The sequence below is a fragment of the Chiloscyllium punctatum genome, chromosome X, assembly GCF_047496795.1.
Source record: "Chiloscyllium punctatum isolate Juve2018m chromosome X, sChiPun1.3, whole genome shotgun sequence".
NCBI lineage: Eukaryota > Metazoa > Chordata > Chondrichthyes > Orectolobiformes > Hemiscylliidae > Chiloscyllium > Chiloscyllium punctatum.
Genome location: NC_092791.1, coordinates 20,887,002 through 20,911,631, shown reverse-complemented (window position 1 = coordinate 20,911,631; position 24,630 = coordinate 20,887,002). Strand labels below are relative to the sequence as shown.

Sequence of the window (24,630 nt, the reverse complement as noted above, 5' to 3'; positions counted from 1 at the left end):
CTGGATCTGTCCTGGCATCAGGGAGCACATCCTTCTGTAAGATAGCACATCATTGAGTTACTAATGTGTAGCTGCTGAGTCACCTAACAAGTGTTTCAGAATGATAGGATACAGGTTTGTGCCTGAAATTCACAATGTAACTGATTATGGCCCTGGACAAAGATACTGAGCAAACACCAGTTTGATGCTCCAAAGGGAGGAGGAAAAGGTGCTCTCATACCAAGAAGCCAGTTATTCAGCAGTCTGAGTAGAGTACTAGTTGAGAGAAGAGGATTTTTTTTTAAAAACTGAATAACCCCTCATCTTTTTAAAAGATAAATAAGGCAGAACTTAAAGCAACGTATTGTTTTGAAAACATTAAAATGGCTTAAGCTTAAAAAGGAATGTGCTTAATCATGATTGTTTCCAATTTCTGCAATAAAACAGCTAATTGGATTGTCATTAGGGCAATAGGTTGGTGGTGGGGTCGAGAGAAATGTCTATTTTATTCCATAATGGCAACATTAATCAGAATTTCTGTATAGATGTGTCACTCTGGCAAATATATGTCTGAGCACACTCACTTATCTTCACACAAAAATCATTCAAATCCAATTTTTAAAAATCATAACCACAAATTTTGATGTGAGAAACCACAACATGTCCACCTACAAAGCCAATAGCTTTGAAAGAGTCAGGAGTTTGCAAGGATGGAAACAATTGAAAAATTGCACTTACAAGATCTCTACACTTAAATAATATATTTCACAGACAGCATGTCAGCCTAACAGATGCATTTCTCACCAGACAGACTAAAGCAACTGCTGGCCCACTTTAAACCCAGAAAAGAAATTTAAAATGGTACAACTGTAAAATTCTACCCCAGACTGAATTTGAAAAAAAAATCTGTTAAGTCTCAGATCACCACGTCTTCCTTTGCAGTGATTTAAAAAGATTTTTAAAAATTACTAAATCAAACCCGCACATTCCTCCCATCAACTTACATCTCTACCAAACTAATGTTTATTGGCAAAGTTGGACTCAATTTAAGGGTCTACATTTCTTTGAGACCCAGTTAAGAGTTCTGGTGAGGTGAGAGATTTCTCGCACCGGTGATAATTTTCAGTTTGGCGGGCCCTCCCAAAGCGTAACTAGTTTAGGAAGCTGCAAGTAAAAGCACAATCTTGAATCAGAACCAGGCACACAAAAGATACAGCCACCTGATGGCAAAGTTCCACAATAAAATAAAGCCAAGGAACTGATAAACAAATCAGTTGGAGGGTAGAAGGCAGTTGGTATCTTTTAGGGAAATTGTTAGGGTTGGAGATTCTGCTGAGCGGAGATTCTGCCGCAAATTCAAAACAGCAACTCGGTTCGGAAACTCTGTGCAAATTGGTCGAATTCACAGATGACACCCAAGTGAGGGGATTGATTTGAAAATGCAGCAGAGCTACAAGTAGGTTTGATAAAAATATACAGTAAATGGGTGGCTAATTGGCAAATGAAATGTAATTCTAATCAGTGCAAAGTGTAGGTGAAAAGGTACACCCCATAAACAGTCTTGAAATAATTAGGGATAAAATAACTACCTGCTAATCAGGAAGAAATTACACTATTTAGTCTCTCGGTAAAGGCTAATTAAAATAAGTCACGATGGAGTTTTAATAAGATGCAAATACATAAGCTCGCAACTGTTCAACAGTGAGATTCTGAATTTGTAATTGAAGGAGTGAGATAAAAATCAGGAAAAAAAATTCTTGCTGTCAAGAATCAGATTTTCTTCATTTACATGGTATTTTCAGACCTTCATTGCCAATAATCATGCCACACTAGGGAGGGGTAAATTCTGCCGAATGCCTATTAACAGTTTGGAGTTTAAACAGAAGAGTGTTGTGGTCGCTTTGTTTGCATGATTTTGGTCAATTCTGTTAGTTAGTCTGATGAAGTATCTTCATTTGATCTGAAGCTGTTGGACCTCATGTCTTTCAGTATGTTTTAGTGTTACTTCATATTTCCCAACCTAAATTTTCGTTTATAATTTGCAATATTCTATGCAAATGCAAGTAATTAAAATGCATAAATTTTTTTAAAAACTGGTTTTTGGAGATCGATGCTCCTCAACACACAGCTACTGCAAAGCAGCAGTCAGTGGCACAAACAGAATGCTGAACTACAAAGACAACAGTCAAGAGGAGCTGGTGAAAAATATCAAATCGGCCTCTAGCCAGTCTACACATCTCAAGTCCCATTTTGGCCACCAAGAAACATTCAAGAGCTGGAGGTGGTGTACAGATGAGTCACAATTAAGGCTGAGGACAAAAGTATAAGAAAAGACTGAAAAAACTTAAGTCACTTCATTTCAAGGATCAATAGCCCAGGAGGGAACTTCCTGAAATTACGTGTTAAATCCAAAGCCTGCCTTCAAACTTTTCACTTCTGTGAGGTCAGCATGGAAACCCAGTTCATCTTAAAGCTTTGTATGAACTGCAGGTATGTTCTTTCAGTAGGGTCCTAGAATACAACTTTAAAATTTCTTTTGTGCTGGTTGCATATTGTATTTCTGAAATGCTGTTATTTTGCCTCTGGTTACTCAAATTATTTTTTAAAGACGACTTGTTTTGGAAAGTGGTGGGAAAGTGCAGGAAAAAGTTGATTTGCATTAAGAGCAGAGACCCTGGAAAAGAGCGAGTGGTACAAAAAAGTTGAATCAATAGAACTAATGTTCAAGGTTGGAAATCTACAGATGTCAGGGGTTTAACTGCAAAAATGATCACTTCATCCTCAGGTTTTAAACTAGTGAACAGATTTGCCATTTTTACATGACTAAGGAAGGATAAGTTTTTCCAGTAGACTTGAGACGCAGGGACAGTGACAAGTCCTCTTTTATAAAAAGTACTGTTTTGATGAAGACCAGGCCCACTAATAATCCCCCATCCACCGACATTCTCAAACCTACACAATGGGTCGAGGCAAAAATATAAAACGCAACCTGAAACCCATCAAGACCTATTACACACAAGCTGACAATATATGTTACAAAATAGTTTGTGCATTCTCAAATATCAATATTACTGTGCCCAGTACAAAGCTGCAGGACAATCTGATAAAGCACGTGATATGAATGTTTGCAATGACCCTTCACCACCCAAAGTGAAAATAGGCTTTAGTTAGTTGGCATATTTTGAGTTTGAGGTTTAACAAAAGTAGATCTGAGAGGAGAAGTGCAACACCTTTATGGATCTGTTACCAGTTCTAAAAATGTAAGCCCATTCTGAACGGTGGTGGGGGCATCTCCAGGAAAAGATTCACCATCAAAAGAAAATTACCAAATACACAACACCATGACAATGTCAAAACACAACACCGTTTAAAATTTGATATCAGTGGGTCTTCCCACCCTTCCAAAAACAAATATCGCCAAAACATTTTTAATAAAGCCAATGCCCCTTTAAGCTGCATACAATGTGGAAGCAAGTAACCAATAGGAATTATACCAAGAATAAGGTATTTAGTTCAAGAAGCAACCTCTATAAAGCCTGCAATAGTTGGTGATGTATTCAACGTGGGAACAACAAGACCTAAGATCCATTAAGAGAAGCAAATACTTCACTGTTACTACAGCTCTGCACAGCACCAGTTACTTTGGACACCTCAAATTGGCCCCATATTTAGAACTGCCAGTTTTGCCTTGCAAGATTTCTGTCCAAGAGTACACATCCCCTTTGGGGAAACATCTACTCAAATTACTCAATCTGGCTTCGAGTCTAGAACAATGCAGGCTCTGTTTGAGGCCACAGCCTACACAGTATGCACTACCATAGGAATACTAGAGATTGTACTGATGGAGTCAGAGTTAATGGATTTGAAATACTAACACAAAATGGAGTCTGAAGCATTCTCCACAGACATTAACCATTGCTCTATTGTGCATATGTTTCTGCGACAAAGGGGTAGTCATAGCTTAAAAAAATTAAACATTTAAAAAAGTCAACATTTTAACATTAATTTCTAGTTTTTGTGACAGAGTCAAACTGCTGTATCCTAAAATTATTTCCTACTTCCATCTCCTGTGTCAGTTAGGTTCATCACCAGAAAGATGTGAGTTTTTTTTTCTGATCTGAACATGCTTTGCCAAATTTAAAGCCCTAACTTCAGTCTCCAGCTACAAGATTTTTTTTTTAATTTTTTTTGTTTTACTACAAAAACATCCTAAATAAATAGACATTTAAATCAGCAAAAAGCCAGAGGAAATTGTGCAAACTAGCTGCAAAAATGCATTACATCGTTACGGAGTTTGCTGCAGGGGCTTCCTCTGGGGACCTCTGACCTTCAGACTGGGAACACAGATTCTCCACAGTCGACTCAGGCGTACAAAGGTCACCATCAGGGGCCCTGGGGAAGCCATTTTGAAGCTTTGAATGCAGCTGGAACTCCTGTTTAGTACTTTCAGAATATACATTAGAACCAACATCTACTGAGGAATTACCATCTTCCATTGAGAGAAATTGTACATCACTGTATTTAGAAGTTCCTGTGTTTTCAGAAAAGTGCTCTGTGACAGACACGTATGATGACAATGAGCAATTGGGAGTAGCAATTAAATTTTCTACAGCGTTTTCCTTACTGCAATTGGATTCTAATCCTGCATCCACATAATTCGCCTCCCTATCACTGCAGTTCACACCTACAGAACAGCTCTGGTTGATTTGATAATATAACACTGTGGGGTTGGTTAAATATGTCTGTTCCTCAGGTGTTGAGTTATCTTGAACAGTGCTAGCAGCAAAACACAACACAGGAGAAACAGGAGTCACTTCCGCTTGAATCACAACAGGCGTTGTTAGCCCTTCACAGGCTTCATCAGGTCCAGCCACAGGATCTCCTAATATACAAACTTCAAGGCTGTCTACACTGGTATCCATGGTTACACTAGAACTGGTTAAATCATCCTCCTCTTCTTTTTTCCTGTCCATCTCCTCAGCAGACTGTAAGTGCATGACCGCAGTTTCATTCTCCAAATCATAATTTTCTGCAGTAAATTCCTGATAGTCTTGTACCTCTGTATGTCTATCATTGGAGCAATGGGAAATGGCAGGCAATGGCTGCTGATGATGGTCCTGCTGTTTGTTCTCCAGTTCCAGCTTCATGATAGTGTGCAAGTAATGAGTCCGTACGCGGATGGGGTTAAATTCAATCCGGCCAGCCGCATTAGCGCATCCATCTTTGGAGCACCCACAGGGAAAAGACATCCTGTCCACCTTAAGGAGAAGAGATTGATATTAATAAAGTGAGGATAGTTACACTGAGGTAATATTACCAGACCAATAATTGGGAGGTCAGCACTAATGCACCAGAGACACAGGTTCAAATCCAGCTATGGAAGTTGAGGGAATTTAAATTTGATTAATTAATTAAAATTCTAAAATAAAATGTTGGTCTTATTGAATTTTAACTGTCCTCTAACAGCCTCACAAGCCATTCAGTTGTGACCTGCTGAAGGGCAATAAACATTGGCCTTGCCGGTGATGCGAACAGGTCATTAATGAATACATTAAAAAGTCTAAAGGGCAATATAGCGATATGTTAGAAACAAAATCAGAAATTGCTGGAGAAGCTCAGCAGGTTTGGTAGCATCTATGGAGAGAAAGCAGAGTTAACATTTCAGGTCCAGTGACTCTTCTTCAGCCAATTCTGAAAAACACAGTCACTGGACCTGAAACATTAACTCTGATTTCTTTTCAGATGCTGCCAGATGGGCTGAGCTTCTCCAGCAATTTCTGATTTTGTTTTGGATTTCCAGCATCCACAGTTCTGTTTTTTGTATAGTGACTTGTTATAATATTGGTATACCATCACCTTACAAGGCAACCTGTCTCAGTGTGTAGGACCAACTCCATAGTCTGCCACAACAAACTGTTATTCATTGAGTCAGCCATGGTTCACTGGTGGCATTCTCACCCCTGAGTCAAGAGATTGTAGGTTCAAGTCTCACTCCAGAGACTTAAGAAAAATGATGCTGACACTCAAGCAAGAGTGCGCTGCATGGTCTGAGGTGCCATCTTTCGGATGAAAGATTAGACCAGAGACCAAAGGTGGTATCCTTTTCCTGGCAGCAACCCAAGGTTAAGTCACATTTAACCCAGAGTTGAGCTTCTGCCTTCTTATTTATGCCATCACTAACACTGCCCACTCCCACATCCTTTGCATTGTCCATCTTTGCCCTGTCTCAACTCACCTGCTGTTGAAACCCTCTTTTATGCCTTCATTATTTCTAGTCTTGACAGTTACAGTGTTCTCCTGTATTCTACCCTTTGCAAACCTGAAGTCATCCAAAACTCTGCTGCTCATTCATAGCAAATCCATTTCCACATTGGAAGCCAGAGACCACAGGGGCAATCATGCAACATCTTGGTGTTAAAATTCTATCCTTGCTTTTGATTCCTTCATGGCCTCATTCCCTACCTAGTTCTGTAACTTGCTCCAGCTCCAAATATCTGAGCTCCTCCAATTCTGCCCTCTTGAGCATCCCCAATTTTAATTGTTCCCTCATTGGCACCTTCTGTTGCCTCAGCCATAAGCTTTGGAATACCCTTCCTACAGTCCCAAAAAACTACCTCTTTGACCAAGTTTTTGCTTATCTGATCGAATTCTGTGAATTGGTGTTTTGTTTTATAATGCTCCCATGAAGTATCTTGGGACATTTTAGTAAGTCACTAACGCTAAACGAATGTTATCCTTGTTGTATTTTGTGAGCAGGGGAGTTATCCTGGTCAACTGGCCAATATTTACCTTTCAAGTAAGCAACACAAAAAAAAAACATTGTGGGAGCTTGCTGTGCACAAATTGGCGGCCACACATCCCAATAATACAACAGAGACTATATTTCAAAAGTACTTAATTGACTGTAATGTACCTTGGGATAGCTTGAGATCATGAAAGGTGCTATATAAATGCAAATCTTTCTTTTCTCATGGACATTGAGCAATTTACAGTTGAAGACATTTATCTAATTACATCGAAACATTATCAGAAGCTGCAATATCACTTGCAGCTGGCATCTCCTGTTCAGTCTTACATCTGTTTAACCATAAACATGGAACAACGCCTCACTCTATTCACCACCATTCCTGGCAACCAGATGTGGAGAGGTCCTAATGGGTTGAAAATAGTCATTTGATCCAGTATAGTCTCCAGAAAATCAGAATCCTTACCCATGGAGCAAGACACCTGTACATTACTCAAATTCTATAATGGTTGGGAAACCATCTGAACATTAAAATCAATGTTGCAGCTGAAACAGCAGGACCAACTTTAAGCACCCATGGATTTATTTCAGCTGGAGGCCATCCAGCAACTCCCAGCCAGGATGAGAAACAGCCAGTGGTTTCCTGGCAGCCTCTTGGCTCAGTGTTGATCTTTAACTGATGGAAAGTCTGTTTAACTGTGCTTCAAAATCTCATTACAAAGTTTTACTGGGGGTTAACCGAACAGTCCCAGTCAAAAGGGACACACTTTTGAGAGCATTTGATACAAGGGTCAAGTGGCCTATGTTCAAAATAAGGAGGGAATGAAAGTATTGAGATTTTTTTTTTAAATTGTAGGTCAATATTGACTGCCCATGCCTAATTACCCAGAGGACAACCAAGAATCAACCACATTACTGTGCATGATTCATGTGTAGGCCAGATTGGACAAGGATGGCAGGTTTCCTTCTGCAAAGGGCATTAGTGAACCAGATGACTTATGGGTAGCCATCCTGGATTTTTATTGAATTTGAATTTCACCACCTGCTGCAGTGGGATTTGAACCCACGTACCCCACAACATTAGCCTGGGGTTCTGGGCTGCTAATTCAGTAACATTACCAGTACACCACTGCCTCTCCAGAGGGTGATGGGAGTTCGTGTCACGTCTAAGGACCTGCCTACAAAATAGCTTGGAAAAAGAGTGGTGAGCTGAAGATTTCAGAGAATTTCCATACCCGTTTAGAAGTTATTTGATAAAATCAGCCACAAGCAGCAATATTCAGGAAACTCATGAGTACATAATAATTATTAAAACCAGCTACAGGAATAATCATTTAAAGTCTGTTTGATGGTTTGTGAATTGTAACCCAATGTACTAATGAAACAACATTACCTCTAACTCATACAGCTAATTAATGTGAAATCTAGAAAATAAATCATCTATTAAAAACTGCAAGCCTGTTGTGTTCTGAAATCACTTTTCCCTAACCAAACTGAAAGCATTGCGAGTGCAGCCAACATCATCTCCAGGGTCAGTCTCAGGACAACCTGTGATAATTTTCAGTTTGACTGAAGTACCACAACTTGCCCATAGGGCTGCAGCTGTCTCAGGGGGTTATAGGTTGGGGCTGCCCTGATCAGGACCACACCCTGAACAACTTGCATTTACGTTGTAACTTACCATCCCAAAGATGCTTCACCTGAATGATTATCAAACAAAAATTTTGATGCTAAGTCACATAAGGAGATATTTGGACAAGTAATCAAAGGTTTAGCCAAAGAGATAGGTTTTAAGGAATGTCTGAGAAAAGAAAAGAGAGCTCGAGAGGTTTAGGTGGTAATTCTGGAGCTCAAGGCCCATCAGCTTTAAGGGCAGCTGCCACTGGTAGACAGATTAAAATGTGCACAAGGTTGCGATTAAAGGTGTGTGAAGATCTCCAGCTGCATGGCTGGTGATGGTTAAAGAGAGAGGAGGGGGAAGAAGCCATGGAGGGGCTTGAAAGTAACTATGAAAACTTTAGAAGCTAAACTATTGCCAGACTGGTAGCAAATTTAGATAATTGAGCTGAGCTGAGCTGGGGGGGTGGGGGGCGTCAACTCAGGGACTCAGTGCAAGTTTGGGCACAGAACAGGGGAATTTTGGATGAAGTAAATTTACATAATAGATGATGTATGAGCAAGGACTACTGAGACCCAGTTTATAGCTAGGAATACTCCAATAGAGCACCAGCTAAATTAGAACTAAAGGTACTCAATTTTCGCTGGGCATAACAGGTAATGAAAAGGGATAGTGTTCAGTCTGTGATTACACACAAAGCCCAGAGCCATCAACATTTTCATGCTATATGATCTTAATATATAGCAGAGGGCTGTTTGGATATTACTTCAGACAGGTACAGGAATCTCATTCAGACTCGTCAGAAGGTCAGAGTTAAGTCCATGTCCACGTTTTACTTTCATTGCAACCAAATAAGTCATCTAAATTTGATGCTGGGGTTTAAAAAAAGAGAACATAATCTTTAACTTAAATGAGGCTAGGTAAGGGCTCAAACTGACAGTTTACAACAGTCACTCATGAAGAATTGTTGCTTGCAGTTAAACTCTTATGTGTAGAATGCAGGAAAAGTTTTATTATATCCCTGGTCTACATTAAGCATACCTTAGGCACAAAAGCAGCAGTGGTGCTACGTCTGGCTACTGTATTCACAGGTCAAGGAGAATAGCAATGGCTCCTGGTCACTATTCAGTGGGCCTTGCTGGAAAATAAGTGCAGGGATGTATGCTGTGATGAGGATTAGGTTTGCCTTGCATGGTGAAAATGGCCATGAACTCATTGTGAGCCATTTACCTGCAAGTGCAGCTCAGCAAGAACCAGCAGAACTGATATTGGCCACTGACAGCAAATCAGCAGTCACTTTTATATTATGCCAGACTTGCACTTCCATAGAGTTCGAGCTATTTTGCGCAGCACATGGCAGCAACTTCTCACCCTCTACAAAAGAGGAAGAGTGCAAATTTTTAACGAACATAAAGATGGGATGAGAATTCCACAAATGAGCAATTCCACCATAGAAGTATCATTTAAGTGGTATGCCTCAAATGCTACCATCAAAGGGATTTTTCTCCTGCTCAGCTTTTGGTGAGCAGGGGTATTAAACAGCCTGCAGCCACCAAGTTCCTTTTCTAGGCAAGGATTTCAGGTTTGTGCTGTAGTCTTAGGAGTTTATTATTCAGATAATCAGTATCAGTGATTTGATATCACACAAGAGTTTACATTAAAAACAACACTGAATTAGTCACCTGAGGTTGTATAATAATCACTTCTATTGGCCATAGGCTTTGACCTTACCTGGCATTTGATTCCCGCTTTGCTACAGGGGCACACTTCAGGATCACAGTAAAACCTACAGTCGCACCCGCATTCCTCCCTGGACGAGCGAATGGCTCGCAGCTCATGCTTTTCCTCGGTATCAATCCTGTTGACGCCTGATGCACGTAATAAAGCTCTTCGCCTTTTTGTGGGTAGTGGTTGTAAAAAGAAATAGTCATCTACCTCAATACTGTCCACATCAATGTCATCGTCAGAAACGTCATCAATGGTGAGTACATTGGCTTCCTCCGACTCAACTGTACCGTTCTTTGTCAACTGTTGAGAAATATTTAGAATAATTTATGGTCAGGTATCTGTGGGACAAAGAACAAGACCAATATTATATGTTCTGGTGCAATGTTTCCATCAGATTTCACTGCCAAATGCGTTCATACTACAAGCTATGTTGTCCTCAGATGTGAAAGCTCATCACAATAACTGCATTATGCAACTTTCTAGAGGAAAACTTAGACAATTTTGGAATAAGCCTCATCGCTGATAAAAACAAAAACAGAAAAGAAACGGGGAGCGTCTGAGTCATCTCCAGCAAAAGCATCATCATCAGTCTGCAGCTTACAGCCCAGGGGTCCAACAATTAATGTGCCGGTAAAAGAGGAGATTGATCAATGTCACCTCTAATCCCAAGGATATGCTCAGTTATAATACGTGGTGCATGATAGACTCAAGGGCAAGTTACAAACATTAATAGTTTCCAAGGGAGTCTGCAAGAAAAGATCCCTGGAAAATACTGGTTTTAATACAACCTGCCACAGTATTCTACAGTCTACAAGCAAACATCAGTATTACAATCCATTCTTTCCAATGTACTTAGTTTTTGATTAAAATTATTTGCTATTTACCATTTCGAATTAATTGATTTTCTTTGCACCTTAAAACTGCTTTCTCCCAACGGAATGGAATCTATAAATCAAAAGAAAGCTACTTTTTCTTTTAAAAAAAAGATAAAACAATTGCAGAGGAATAAAACAAAGAATTGTGATGCTGGAAATCTGAACTATAAAAATAGAAATTGCTGGAGAAACTCTGGCAGCATCTGTGGAGAGAAAACAAATAATTTGGGGTGACTGGACTTGAAACAGTAACTCTGCTTTCCCTCCACAGATACTACTAGAACTGCTGAGTTTCTCCACTAATTTTTGTTTTGTGTGTTAATAGCCGAGAGGATCTGTCTTCGAGTCAGGGCACTAATAGAAAATTTAGAATGTGCAGTCCAAGACTTCCTGTCCAGACACATGTTTTGTGACTTATCAAAGGAGCGAGGGTTGAATTTATTACATTAAGTGGCACATAATAATTGATGCTAGAATTGATGTTAGCCTCAAAACGATCTCCTACCATCCCCAGCACACAGAGGCACTGTGAATCCCAGACTGTTAACACACATGCTCCATTTCAGCATCCCATCTCCTTCCCCAGTTCAAAACTGATCCTGTTATCCTATTTCCACTGCCCTCCCTGCGCCCCTGTTGGCATTTAGAGTTGGACATAAAAGATCTCTTATTTTGAAGAAGAAAGAGCAGAGGATTTCTCCTGAGGTCATGGAGGAAAATGGATAAAGCTCGTGTAAAATAGCGTGTGGGAACCAAGATTTGGTAATTTGGAATGATGTTGAGGTTAAGATTTTAGACTCTTTAGATTAGATTACTTACAGTGTGGAAACAGGCCCTTTGGCCCAACAAGTCCACACCGACCCTCCGAAGAGCAACCCACCCAGACCCATTCCCCTACATTTACTCCTTCACCTAACACTACGGGCAACTTAGCATGGCCAATTCACCTAACCTGCACATTTTTGGACTGTGGGAGGAAACTGGAGCACCCGGAAGAAACCCATGCAGACACGGGGAGAATGTGCAAACTCCACACAGACAGTTGCCGGAGGCAGGAATTGAACCACATTCTCTGGCACTGAGGCAGAGGTGCTAACTACTGTGCCACCGTTCCGCTCTTGGTGGAGAATACCCTTTCAGACAAATTCTCAGCTATGCTTTCTTGTAGAGGGCTTCAAATTGTAATAATCATTTTAAGTGGGACCCAAAGTGTTGAAATCGGAAAGAACATCAGAAAGTGAGATTGATGTATTCTAATACGACAATACACTAATGAGCTCAGCTCCTCCATTTATTACACAAAATGATCTGAGAGATCATCACTATGTTCTATCTGCTGTAAGTGTAACATTATGTTCTGTACACATAACACTACCATCAAAAGAACAATCAAGTCTACAAACAATTATGAAAAGATGAGGCAAAATACGCAGTAAACTTGCCAAGTCCTCCCTGAAAACTATCCAAAAATTTCCTGTTTGATGTTGGACTCTGTTTCAACATGTAGCCTCATTACGTAAATGCATCATAACAGTACTCAGTGTCCTAAAAGGAATTCAAATTTTGCTGGTGAAGTCAGACACGTGAACACCTGCATGAACTCCAGCGTCATGCAATTACACCTCACTCACTTTGAGATTGAAAGCAAGATCACTATTTTCCCTCACAGCGAAACTGTGTTTAGGTCAAGCAGCCCAAGAGAAAAAGGCCAAAATCCCATGGCAGGTCTGGGAGTCAGATGTGTTGGAGGAAGTATTTTTGAGAGCTTGTAGCAATTCACCCAGAGATAAATCTCAGTGAAGTTACCTCCTGTAAAAGACCTGCAGATTGAAGCACTGAGGACACTAAACTGTAACAAGTAATTTTGTTGAGACACTTCAATCATAGGAATGACATAGAATTGCAACCTTCCAATGAAGCAAGTAGCCTTAACATTGTTTATCTGCCCTGTCCCCATATCAGTCCCCTTATCCACTTGGCACCATTCACAATTAGACTGGATATTGTTTCTACTTCAACTAAGAGGAGAAAGTGAGGACTGCAGATGCTGGAGATCAGAGCTGAAAATGTGTTGCTGGAAAAGCGCAGGTCAGGCAGCATCCAAGGAGCAGGAGAATCGACATTTCGGACATGAGCCCTTCTTCAGGATTCCTGAAGAAGGGCTCATGCCCGAAACATCAATTCTCCTGTTCCTTGGATGCTGCCTGACCTGCTGCACTTTTCCAGCAATACATTTTCAGCTCTACTTCAACTAACCACAGTCCTCCAAAATGCAATCTATAGCTTCACAATTAATTTACCCACACAAAGATACTGATAATTCATCCTGTGTCAGCTAAGTCACTTCTGAGATATAGAAAAATCAATCTTCCAGTACAATGTCCCAGTGGCATTCTGCATTAGAAGGCTAGTTCTTTAGCCCAGCGTTGACTTGGGCTGTGACCCTTAATTAAGTTGACCTTGTTCCATAAAGGTAGACTGGGATGATAGAACTTAAGGGCATTTGCATTCAACTTGAAAACAATGTCTTTAAAATTTATTCTTGGGATGTGGACTTCATCGTCAAGACCAGCATTTATCACCCATCCTCAAGACTGTGGTGACAAGCCATCTTCCAGATTTGTACATTGAAATTCCTTGCCGAGCCATTTTAAAGGAGCAGTTAAGAGTCAACCCAAGTGGTTCTGAAGTCACGTAAAGGCCAGACCAGGTTTGGACAAAAGATTCTCTTCCCCAAAAAGGAGTTTCATGAATCATTTAGGCTATTACAACCATCTGGTTTGTTTCATGTTCACCAATATCTTTTAAACCGAAATACTGTGGTGGGATTTGAACACCTGTCTCTACAGCATGAGTCCATGCCTCTGGATTACTATCCAATAATATAACCTTTGAACATTAAATAATTAAACACAAAGGCTTCTTGCAGCCTGGAGTCACTCAGCTTCTGGACACTGCTTGCTGACTGTCTGGTTAAAAGAACCCTCTGGGTTCTGACAGCACAGTTACTCGAGTTATACTTGAGGGCTTCATTCAAGTCACAAAGGGTTAAGTTATTCAGAAGGAATCACAACCAAACCACCAGCCTCAAACAGGTAAACCTTTTACCTTCATTTTTCGCACATTGAGCTTCTCCTCCTTCAGATGGTCACGGAGCATTTCCCGGTGAAGGTGTTCCTGCTCCTGCGCAAACTCACACAGCGTGTACCTGCGGATGCAGTTGTGGCGCCTGGCCATGCCCAGGGAACTGCCACCCTGGCTCGGCACACTGGTGAACCCTTGGCGACGTGTGAAGTAGTAGACAGTGACCTGGTCAAAACGAACATTCTTTACTCTCAGCCGCTTCTGCTTCTTCAAGATTGAAGTTGCTGAAAAGGAAGTTCAAAAGTAGTCAATGACTGAACACTGCACTGAAATCAGATCAAGCAGGAGCATTAGAAGAAGGGAATGCACAAAGACTGTTGTTAAGTACTGGTGTACAGAGCACTCGTTGTAGTCTAATACATCCATTTTTAAACTCCCTTGTGGAAGTTTGCTGCAAATTGACTGCTGGGTTTTCTGACAACAGTACTTAGTAACAGTTTTAAACTTTAAAATGATGATAGAGAAGGACAGAAGTCAAGATAATAGGTTAGAGAAAAGCCAACTTTGAGGAACTGAGAAATAGGACAACAAAACGGACCAGGAGGCAGCTATTCGGCCCATTGAGACTGTTGTGCACCTTGACAGGGTCACAGCCAGATCAGATTGTCATCTAACTTCACTTTTCCACTAATCCTCCATTAGCCTGGGCTCTCTTGTCCATCAAGCAACGGTTAAAATCAGCCTTGATTACATTCAGTTACCCCAGCCTCCACGGCTCTTGGGGAAGAGAATTTCAAAGACTGAATTTTCATAGAATAAATTCTTCCTAATCTCTGTCTTAAATGGCAGATGCCTTGTACTTAAACTGTGCCTCCTAGTTATAGATTCTATATGAGGAAACATCGTTCCCACATGTCAAGCCAACTCAGGTTATGTTTTAATAAGGTCACCTCTCATTCTTCTAAACTCCAATGGATATATGCCCAAACTTTTCTTAATAGAATCAGCCTAGTAAACTTTCTCTGAACTGCCTCCAAAGCAAGTATGCCCCTCCTTAAGTAAGGAGGCCAAAACTGCGCACATGACTCTAGGTGTAGTCTCACTAAAGCTGTGTGCAGTTGTAACAAAACTTCATTGCTTTCAAACTCACTTTCCCTTGCAATAAAGGCCAGCATTCCTAATTACTCGCTGTAAACGCATGCTGACGTTTTGTGATTCATGTAGGAGGACGCCCAGATTCCTTTGTACCACAGCCTCTCTCAATTTAAAGAATATTCTGTTTGTCAAAGTGAACAACCTTGCATTTCCCTCTGTCAATCCCTTTGCAGGTTCGGTGTCTTCTTTTGTATCGGAGTTAGGGGAGAAATAAAATGGGGAACTATATTGGGATAGCCATATAGAACAACTATGGAAAACACTTAAAACAGAGCTTGGCAGAATGCAGGAAAATATGTTCTGCTGAATGGAAAGAAGCTAAATATTATGGAACTCCATAGATGGTAAAAACCTGAGGGAGCATTTGAGAATTAGAAAATAAGACCTACATCAAGTACATAGAAAACAGAGGAGGAGCATGGTAGAAACAAAACAAAGAAATTAGGAGTGAAGGTTAAAAAAAAATTGTGAAGGCAAAGAGGAACTACAAAATTACATTATCAAGGAATCTTCAAAACACACTATTTACAGGCACATCAATTCAAAACAAAAGGCGGCTGTAATAGGAGTGGAACCATTAAGGACAGACAGGATATACAGGTAATGATAGAGTGATATTAAATAATTATTTTGCCTCATTATTTACCAAGGAATGGTAACAGGTAGAATCGATATTAAATGATGATATCAGTGATGAGATAATTACATGCAAAATAAAAAGTGGGGTGTATTGAATAAACAAACTCAGAATAAAAACCCTGGTTCAGGTGGATTTCATCCATGTATTCTGAAAGAATCTAGGGCAGAGACAGTAGAAACATTACCACTCATATTTCAGAATGGATTCAAAAAATGTGTAGTGCCAGAGAACTGGGAAATAACTAACTTAATTTCTATATTTAAGAGGAACAGACATGCCCAGAGAATTACAGACCAGTCAATTTAACATAAATGTTAGGAAAAATGATGGAATCCTGACTAAAAGGACACAATACAAGGACATCTTTGATTTGATTTATTTATTGACACATATATTTTGTTACAAAATATAGTGAAAAGCATTGTAGTGTTGCCATTCTCCAACAACATCTTAAAACACAAATGAACCAAAACATAACATAAAGGCAGAAGAATAAAGAAAAAAAGTGTTCAATTTTACAGTCCTTCTTGTTAAGTGCTCTGCCATGGGCCTGGAGGCACGAGTCTCTTTGCCGAGGTGACAGGGATAGGGAGGGATGTAGTGACAGGAGGAGATGCCAGAGATAGGGAGGGGGTGTGGGCAATGGGAGAGGTAACAGCAATAGAAAGGGGCTGTAGGGGACTGGAGGAAGACAGATATAGAAATAAAAGTAATCAATAGTCAACATTGATTTCAACAAGGCAAAATCTTGTTTTCCCATTGAGGGGGATGGCAACAATTTACAGGAGCAAATTAATAAACTTGAAGACCAGGTAAATAATTAACAAATGAAGTTCTGCACAAACAAATAGGAGGTATTGCATTTTGGTAGGAAGAACAGACAGATTTGTTTTTACTTGGAAGGTATTTTCCGGGTCCTTAAGGGGGAGGGGGAGCAGCCTGAAGTCGTGGTCCATATTGGCACCAATGACATAGGTAGGAGGAGTGCTGAGGATGTTAGACAGGCTTTTAGGGAGCTAGGTTGGAAGCTCAGAGTTAGAACGAACAGAGTTGTTGTCTCTGGTTTGTTACCCGTGCTACGTGATAGAGAGTCGAGGAATAGGGAGAGAGAAGAGTTAAATGCGTGGCTACAGGGATGGTGCAGGAGGGAGGGATTCCGGTATTTGGATAACTGGGGTTCTTTCTGGGGAAGGTGGGACCTCTATAAACAGGATGGTCTGCACCTGAACCTAAGGGGCACCAGTATCCTTGGGGGGAGGTTTGCTAGTGATCTTGGGGGGGGTTTAAACTAACTCTGCAGGGGCATGGGAACCTAGACTGTAGCTTTAGGGTGCAGGACCTCGAGTGTAGGGAGGTTAGGAATATGGCATCAATCTTAAACGAGGGTGCCTGTAAACAGAAGAGTGGCTTGAAGTGTGTGTACTTTAATGCCAGAAGTATACGAAATAAGGTAGGTGAACTTGCAGCGTGGGTTGGTACCTGGGACTTCGATGTTGTGGCTATTACGGAGACGTGGCTAGATCAGGGACAGGATTGGCTGTTGCAGGTTCCAGGGTTTAAATGTTTTAGTAGGGTCAGAGGTGGGGGTAAAAGAGGGGGGGGTGTGGCTTTGCTTGTCAAAGATAGTATTACAGCGGTGGAAAGGAAGATGGACGAAGATTTGCCATCTGAGATAGTTTGGGTTGAGGTTAGGAATAGGAGAGGTGAGGTCACCCTGTTAGGAGTCTTTTACAGGCCTCCTAATAGTCCTAGAATCGTTGAAGAAAGGATTGTGAAGATGATTCAGGAGAAGAGTGACAGTAATAGGGTGATTGTTATGGGAGACTTTAACTTTCCTGATATTGATTGGGAAAGCTATAGCTCCAGTTCGTTAGATGGGTCAGTGTTTGTGCAATGTGTGCAGGAGAGTTTCCTGACACAATATGTAGATAAGCCAACAAGAGGTGAGGCCATACTGGATTTGGTTCTGGGTAACGAACCAGGCCAGGTATTAGAACTAGAGGTAGGTGAGCACTTTGGGGACAGTGACCACAATTCGGTGATTTTTACACTCGTGATGGAGAGGGATAAGTGTGTACTACAGGGCAAGAGTTATAGCTGGGGGCAGGGAAAGTATGATGCGTTGAGGCATGACTTAGGATGTGTGGATTGGAAAAGTAGATTCCAAGGCAAGAGCGTAATTGATATGTGGAACTTGTTCAAGGAGCAACTATTGAGTGTCCTTGATAAGTACGTACCTATCAGACAGGGAGGAAAGGGTCGTGTGAGGGAGCCGTGGTTTAATAAGGAATTGGAATCCCTTGTTAAATGGAAGAGGGCAGCCTTTGTAAAGATGAGGCGTAAAGGTTCAATAGGGGCGATTGAGAGTTATAAGGTAGCCCGGAAGGACCTGAAGAGAGAGCTAAGAGCAGCAAGGAGGGGACATGAAAGGTCCTTAGTTGGTAGGATTAGGGAAAACCCTAAGGCTTTCTATAGGTATGTTAGGAATAAAAGAATGACTAGGGTAGGAATAGGTCCAATCAAGGATAGTAATGGGAAGCTGCGTGTGGAGGCTGAAGAGATTGGGGAGGCACTGAATGAATACTTTTCGTCAGTATTCACTCAGGAACAGGACATTGTTGTCGATATGAATACTGAGGCACGAATAAGTAGAATGGATGGCTTTGAGATATGTAGAGAAGAGGTGTTGGAAATTCTGGCAAGGGTGAAAATAGATAAGTCCCCTGGGCCTGATGGCATTTATCCTAGGATTCTCTGGGAAGCAAGGGAGGAGATTGCAGAGCCATTGGCCTTGATGTTTGTGTCCTCTTTGTCTACAGGAGTAGTGCCAGAGGACTGGAGGCTAGCAAACGTGGTTCCCTTGTTCAAGAAGGGGAGTAGGGATAACCCTAGTAACTATAGGCTGGTGAGCCTCACTTCTGTTGTGGGCAAAGTCTTAGAGAGAATTGTAAGGGATAGGATTTATGCACATCTGGATAAGAATAATGTGATCAAGGATAGTCAGCATGGTTTTGTGAAGGGCAGGTCGTGCCTCACAAACCTTATTGAATTCTTTGACAAGGTGACTAAGGAGGTAGATGAGGGGAAAGCGGTAGATGTGGTATATATGGATTTTAGTAAGGCGTTTGATAAGGTCCCCCATGGTAGGCTACTGCAGAAAATACAGAGATATGGCATTGAGGGTGAGTTGGAGGTTTGAATTAGGAATTGGCTGGCTGGAAGAAGACAGAGGGTAGTAGTTGATGGCAAAGGTTCATCTTGGAGTGCCGTCACTAGCGGTGTTCCGCAAGGATCTGTTTTGGGACCATTGCTGTTTGTCATTTTTATAAATGACCTGGAGGAAGGGTTAGAAGGTTGGGTGAGCAAGTTTGCAGATGATACGAAAGTCGGAGGAGTTGTAGACAGTGAGGAAGGATGTGGCAGGTTACAGCGGGATATAGAGAAGCTGCAGAGCTGGGCAGAAAGGTGGCAAATGGAGTTCAATGTAGCTAAGTGTGAGGTGATTCACTTTGGTAAGAGTAATAAAAAGATGGGGTACTGGGCTAATGGTCGGATACTTGGTAGTGTGGAAGAGCAGAGGGATCTTGGTGTCCATGTACACAGATCTCTGAAAGTTGCCACCCAGGTAAATAGTGCAGTGAAGAAGGCATATGGCGTACTGGCTTTTATTGGTAGAGGAATTGAGTTCCGGAGTCCTGAGGTCATGCTGCAGTTGTATAAGACTCTGGTGCGGCCGCATCTGGAATATTGTGTGCAGTTTTGGTCGCCATACTAGAGGAAGGATGTGGAGGCACTGGAACGGGTGCAGAGGAAGTTTACCAGGATGTTGCCTGGTATGGTAGGAAGATCCTATGAGGAAAGGCTGAGGCACTTGGGGTTGTTTTCATTGGAGAAAAGAAGGTTTAGGGGTGACTTGATAGAGGTGTACAAGATGATTAGGGGGTTAGATAGGGTTGACAGTGAGAACCTTTTTCCACGTATGGAGTCAGCTATTACAAGGGGGCATAGCTTTAAATTAAGGGGGGGTAGATATAGGACTGATGTTAGGGGTAGGTTCTTCACTCAGCGAGTCGTAAGTTCATGGAATGCCCTGCCAGTAGCAGTAGTGGACTCTCCCTCTTTATGGGTATTTAAGCGGGCATTGGATAGGTATATGGATCGGCGCAACATCGAGGGCCGAAGGGCCTGTACTGCGCTATAATGTTCTATGTAATTCTATGTATAAATCTAAAGAGTCATACAGCATGGAAATAGAACCTGCATTCCAACTCGTCCATACTGACCAGGTTTCTCAAACTAAACTAGTCTCATATACCTCTAAATCTTTCCTATTCATGTGTGCATGCAAATGTCTTTTAAATCTTGGAACTGTACTTGCATCCACCACTTCCTCTGGCTGTTCCTTCCACATATGATCTACTTTTGTGAGGAAAATGTTTTCCCTCCAGACTGTTTTAAATCTTTCCCCTCTCACCTTAAAAAAAATGCCCTGTAGTTTTGAACTGCCCTACCCTGGGAAAAAGATTTTGGCTATTCACCCTATTTATACCCCTCATGATTTTATAAACCTCTAATAGCGTCACCCCTCAACCTCGTACACTCCAATCAAAAAAGGTCAAACCTATACAGCCTCTCCGTACATGTCAAAACATCCAGTCTCCGCAACATCCTTGTAATTTATTTCTGCACCCTCTCCAATTTAATAATATCCTTCCTATAACAGGGTGACCAGAACTGTACACATCGCTCCAAAGGTGGCCCCATCAAAACCCTGTACAACCGCAACATGACGTCCCAATTCCAACACTCAGTGCTCTGAGCAATGAAGGCAAGTGTACCAAATGCCTTCTTAATCACCCTGTCTACTTGCGATGCCAATTTCAAGGAACAGAGTCAAAAAACAACGGGCTCTTGGAGTACAAATACATCCATCATCAAACGTTGCAGCACATGTTAGCAAGACTATGAAGAGAGCAAAAAGGTAAAAACAATGACTGCAGATGCTGGAAACCAGATTCTGGATTAGTGGTGCTGGAAGAGCACAGCAGTTCAGGCAGCATCCAAGTAGCTTTGAAATCGACGTTTCGGGCAAAAGCCCTTCATCAGGAAGAAAGGCAGTGAGCCTGAAGGGTGGAGAGATAAGCTGGTGGGGGTGGGGAAAAAGTAGCATAGAGTACAATAGGTGAGTGGGGGGAGGGGATGAAGGTGATAGGTCAAGGAGGAGAGGGTGGAGTGGATAGGTGGAAAAGAAGATAGGCAGGTAGGACAAGTCCGGACAAGTTATGGGGACAGTTACTGGGCTGGAAGTTTTGAACTAGGGTGAGGTGGGGGAAGGGGAAATGAGGAAACTGTTTAAGTCCACATTGATGCCCTGAGGTTGAAGTGTTCCGAGGCGGAAGATGAGGCGTTCTTCCTCCAGGCGTCTGGTGGTGAGGGAGCAGCGGTGAAGGAGGCCCAGGACCTCCATATCCTCGGCAGAGTGGGAGGGGGAGTTGAAATGTTGGACCATCATTTATTGCATCCGTTGCTCCCGATGCGGTCTCCTCTACATTGGGGAGACTGGGCGCCTCCTAGCAGAGCGCTTTAGGGAACATCTCCGGGACACCCGCACCAATCAACCACACCACCCCATGGCCCAACATTTCAACTCCCCCTCCCACTCTGCCGAGGACATGGAGGTCCTGGGCCTCCTTCACCACCGCTCCCTCACCACCAGACGTCTGGAGGAAGAACGCCTCATCTTCCGCCTCGGAACACTTCAACCTCAGGGCAACAATGTGGACTTCAACAGTTTCCTCATTTCCCCTTCCCCCACCTCACCCTAGTTCTAAACTTCCAGCCCAGTAACTGTCCCCATAACTTGTCCGGACTTGTCCAACCTGCCTATCTTCTTTTCTACCTATCCACTCCACCCTCTCCTCCTTGACCTATCACCTTCATCCCCTCCCCCATTCACCCATTGTACTCTATGCTACTTTCTCCCCACCCCCACCCTCCTCTAGCTTATCTCTCCAAGCTTCAGGCTCACTGCCTTTATTCCTGATGAAGGGCTTTTGCCTGAAACGTCGATTTCGAAGCTACTTGGATGCTGCCTGAACTGCTGTGCTCTTCCAGCACCACTAATCCAGTATAAAGAGAGCAAGCCAAGCAATTAGTTTTGCTGCTAGAGCAATAGAGTTAAAAAGTAAGGTTGTCATGCTGAATCTGTATGGAACACTGGTCAGACTACACTTAAGAATACTGTGTGCAGTTCCAGTCACTGTACTATAAAAAGGATCCAGAGGTGCTGGAGAAGGTGCAGAAGTTTACAAAGGCAATCTTGGAAATGTGAGAGTTTACATATCAGGAAAGGACTTAAAGCCCGGGTCTCTTCTCCCTTGGACAAAAATGCTGAGGAGTGATCCAATGGAGATGTTTAATATTCAGAAAGGTTTTGATAATACGGAGACAGAAAATGTTTCTTCTGTCGGGAAAAGAATAACTGAGGCCATCAATGTAAAATGGTCACCAAGTAATCCAACAAAGAATTCAGAAGAAACTTGTTTACCAAAGAGTGGTGAGAATGTAGAAGTCACTACCACAGGGAATGGTTGAAGTGATTAGTATAGATGAATTTAAAGGACAGCTAGACAAATAGAATAGAGGTTTATAATGATAGATTTAGATTTGGAAAGATGGGAGGAGGCTCAGTGAAGGAAACACTGGCATGGACTGACTGAATTGAACGGATTTATGGCATAGAAACAAACCAATGTAACTTTAAGAAAATACAACACTGATTAGAAAGTACTTATGGGATGTTATGAAAAGCATTACATAAACAAAAGTCTTAAATTTTTCAAAAATGTGAAGGCGGGTTACAGGTCCTCAGCAAAGCCAGCAATCCAATTGGCTCAAGACTTCGTAAACGCATGTAAATGTTCCTGTGATGAGAAGTCGAGTTACTGATCATTAAAAGCCCACCATAATGAAAATGCTGCAACTGATGGAGGGCCAAACATTTTCAATCAAATAGCAGTCAGCATCAGCACAACTAGTTCTTCAGGGTCCAATCATTTCTAAAGCGCGAAGGAAGGATTACATCAAAATAAAATAGCTTGCCCCTTTTAAAAAGAAAGTGTCTGACTCAGGAAAATGTGGTTAAAATTGAAGAGTCTTTCACTGAGATGAGCAAACAGCATTTATGAACACTACTCCCAACGTTCCCATGTTCAGGAAACAAATACATTACCTCATGGGTTTAAAGCTAGTTGTTCAACCTTCTAGAGGTGACGTCAGTTTTCACAGAGCTTGAGTGAATGCTGCAGCTACAGAAGAAGTGTTGTACCCCACTTAATGACTTCCCACCTCCAGCTATTTGGAAAAGCAGCCGGTCAGCTCTTTGCAAGCAACTGTTATCACTCCAACCTTCAATTCAAATGCTATAGCTGCCTGTCCCAAACCCTGTCCACTTGCTCATCTGTGCTGAAATGTCACTGTGAATGGATGTAGGTTTGCTCGCTGAGCTGGAAGGTTCATTTCCAGATGTTTCATCACCCTACTAGGTACATCTTCAGTGGGCCTCCGGGTGAAGCACTGCTGATGATTCCTGCTTTCTATTTATACATTTGGGTTTCTTTGAGTTGGTGATGTTATTTCTGTGGCAGTGTCATTTCCTGTTCTTTTTCTCAGGACGTGGTAGATGGGGTCTAACTGTTTGTTGATAGAGTTCTGTTTGGAATGCCATGCTTCTAGGAATTCTCGTTCATCTGGAAATGAATCGTCCAGCTCAGCGAGCAAACCTACATCCAGAACCTCAACCTGAGCTCCAAATCTCCTCAAAAGTTACTGTGAATTCTTTATGATTAACGTCCTCTGATTAAAGTTCAAAAGAAGCAACTTGCAGAGTTACTGAGCAAACCCCAAATCACTAAGCAACTTCAAACATTCTCTCCAGCACTGGACACCCATTACATGGCCCATTTGACATTCAGAGTGTGGTCCAGTGGATAGTCTGGGAGTTGATGGTTTGGTGATGGGAGGTGAGGTCATGGTTGAGAGGGGGAATAGGAGGAGGTATCTGTGAGTTGGCGCCTGGCTTCAGTGGTGTAGTGGTGGGTGCACCAAACTACTACTGCTCCCCCATTGTCTGCGGGTTTGATGGTAAGGTTGGGGTTGGAGCGGAGGGCTGAACGTTGTGAGGACGGGAGGTTGGAGTGGGTGAGGGGGGCGGACAGGTTGAGGCAGTCGATATCATTGGCTGCAGTTTGAAATGAAGAGGTCAATGGTGGGTAACAGGCCAGCACATGGTGTCCAGGTGGATGGGGTGTGTTGGAGGCGGGAGAAAGGGTCCTCAGTGGGTTATGGATCCAGTTGATCCATTTGACATTCAGTTCCATTAAAGTCAACTGAACTGAAGTTAGGCAGGGAGTGTAACAGGACGTTGAAATGATATTAAATAAAAACTGCAAGAACTGCGGATGCTGTAAATCAGAAACAAAAACAGAAGTTTCTGGAAAAGCTTAGCAGGCTGGCGGCAGCAATGAATAGTAATCAAAGTTAACATTTTGGGTCCGATGACCAAATGATATTTCCCATTTTGAATACTGCCCAAAACCCAAAATTAAACCCAAAGGGGAAATCAGTTAAAATTGGCTAAGTTACCACCCAATAGGATTATTAGTTGCACCAGCACAAACAGCAACAAAGTGTATGGCTCCCAGCTTCCCTGTTCTGAAGGCATCTCTTATTGTGCATTTATCAAGGCGAGGTCAATTCAAGCTGACAAACAGAACAAGTTCACTTTCAGAACTCAGGGCAGGTAATC

General features: G+C 42.0%; 1 protein-coding gene across 8 annotated transcripts in view; it reads right to left on the bottom strand.

Annotated features, from left to right (window-relative positions):
• Positions 1 to 1,344: 1,344 nt before the first annotated feature.
• LOC140471188 (cysteine/serine-rich nuclear protein 2-like) overlaps positions 1,345 to 24,630 on the bottom strand; it is a 75,748-nt gene continuing 52,462 nt past the window's right edge. For 7 of the 8 annotated variants that reach the window (XM_072567084.1, XM_072567086.1, XM_072567081.1 and 4 more), the window contains 3 exons: positions 14,054 to 14,313; positions 10,074 to 10,370; positions 1,345 to 5,237 (listed from right to left, as the gene is read on the bottom strand). In XM_072567084.1, coding sequence (XP_072423185.1) covers positions 4,257 to 5,237; positions 10,074 to 10,370; positions 14,054 to 14,313 — 1,538 coding nt within the window. In that variant the 3' untranslated portion in view covers positions 1,345 to 4,256. The remainder of the gene's footprint in view (positions 5,238 to 10,073; positions 10,371 to 14,053; positions 14,314 to 24,630) is intronic. The other variant, XM_072567085.1, reaches the window with a different exon arrangement.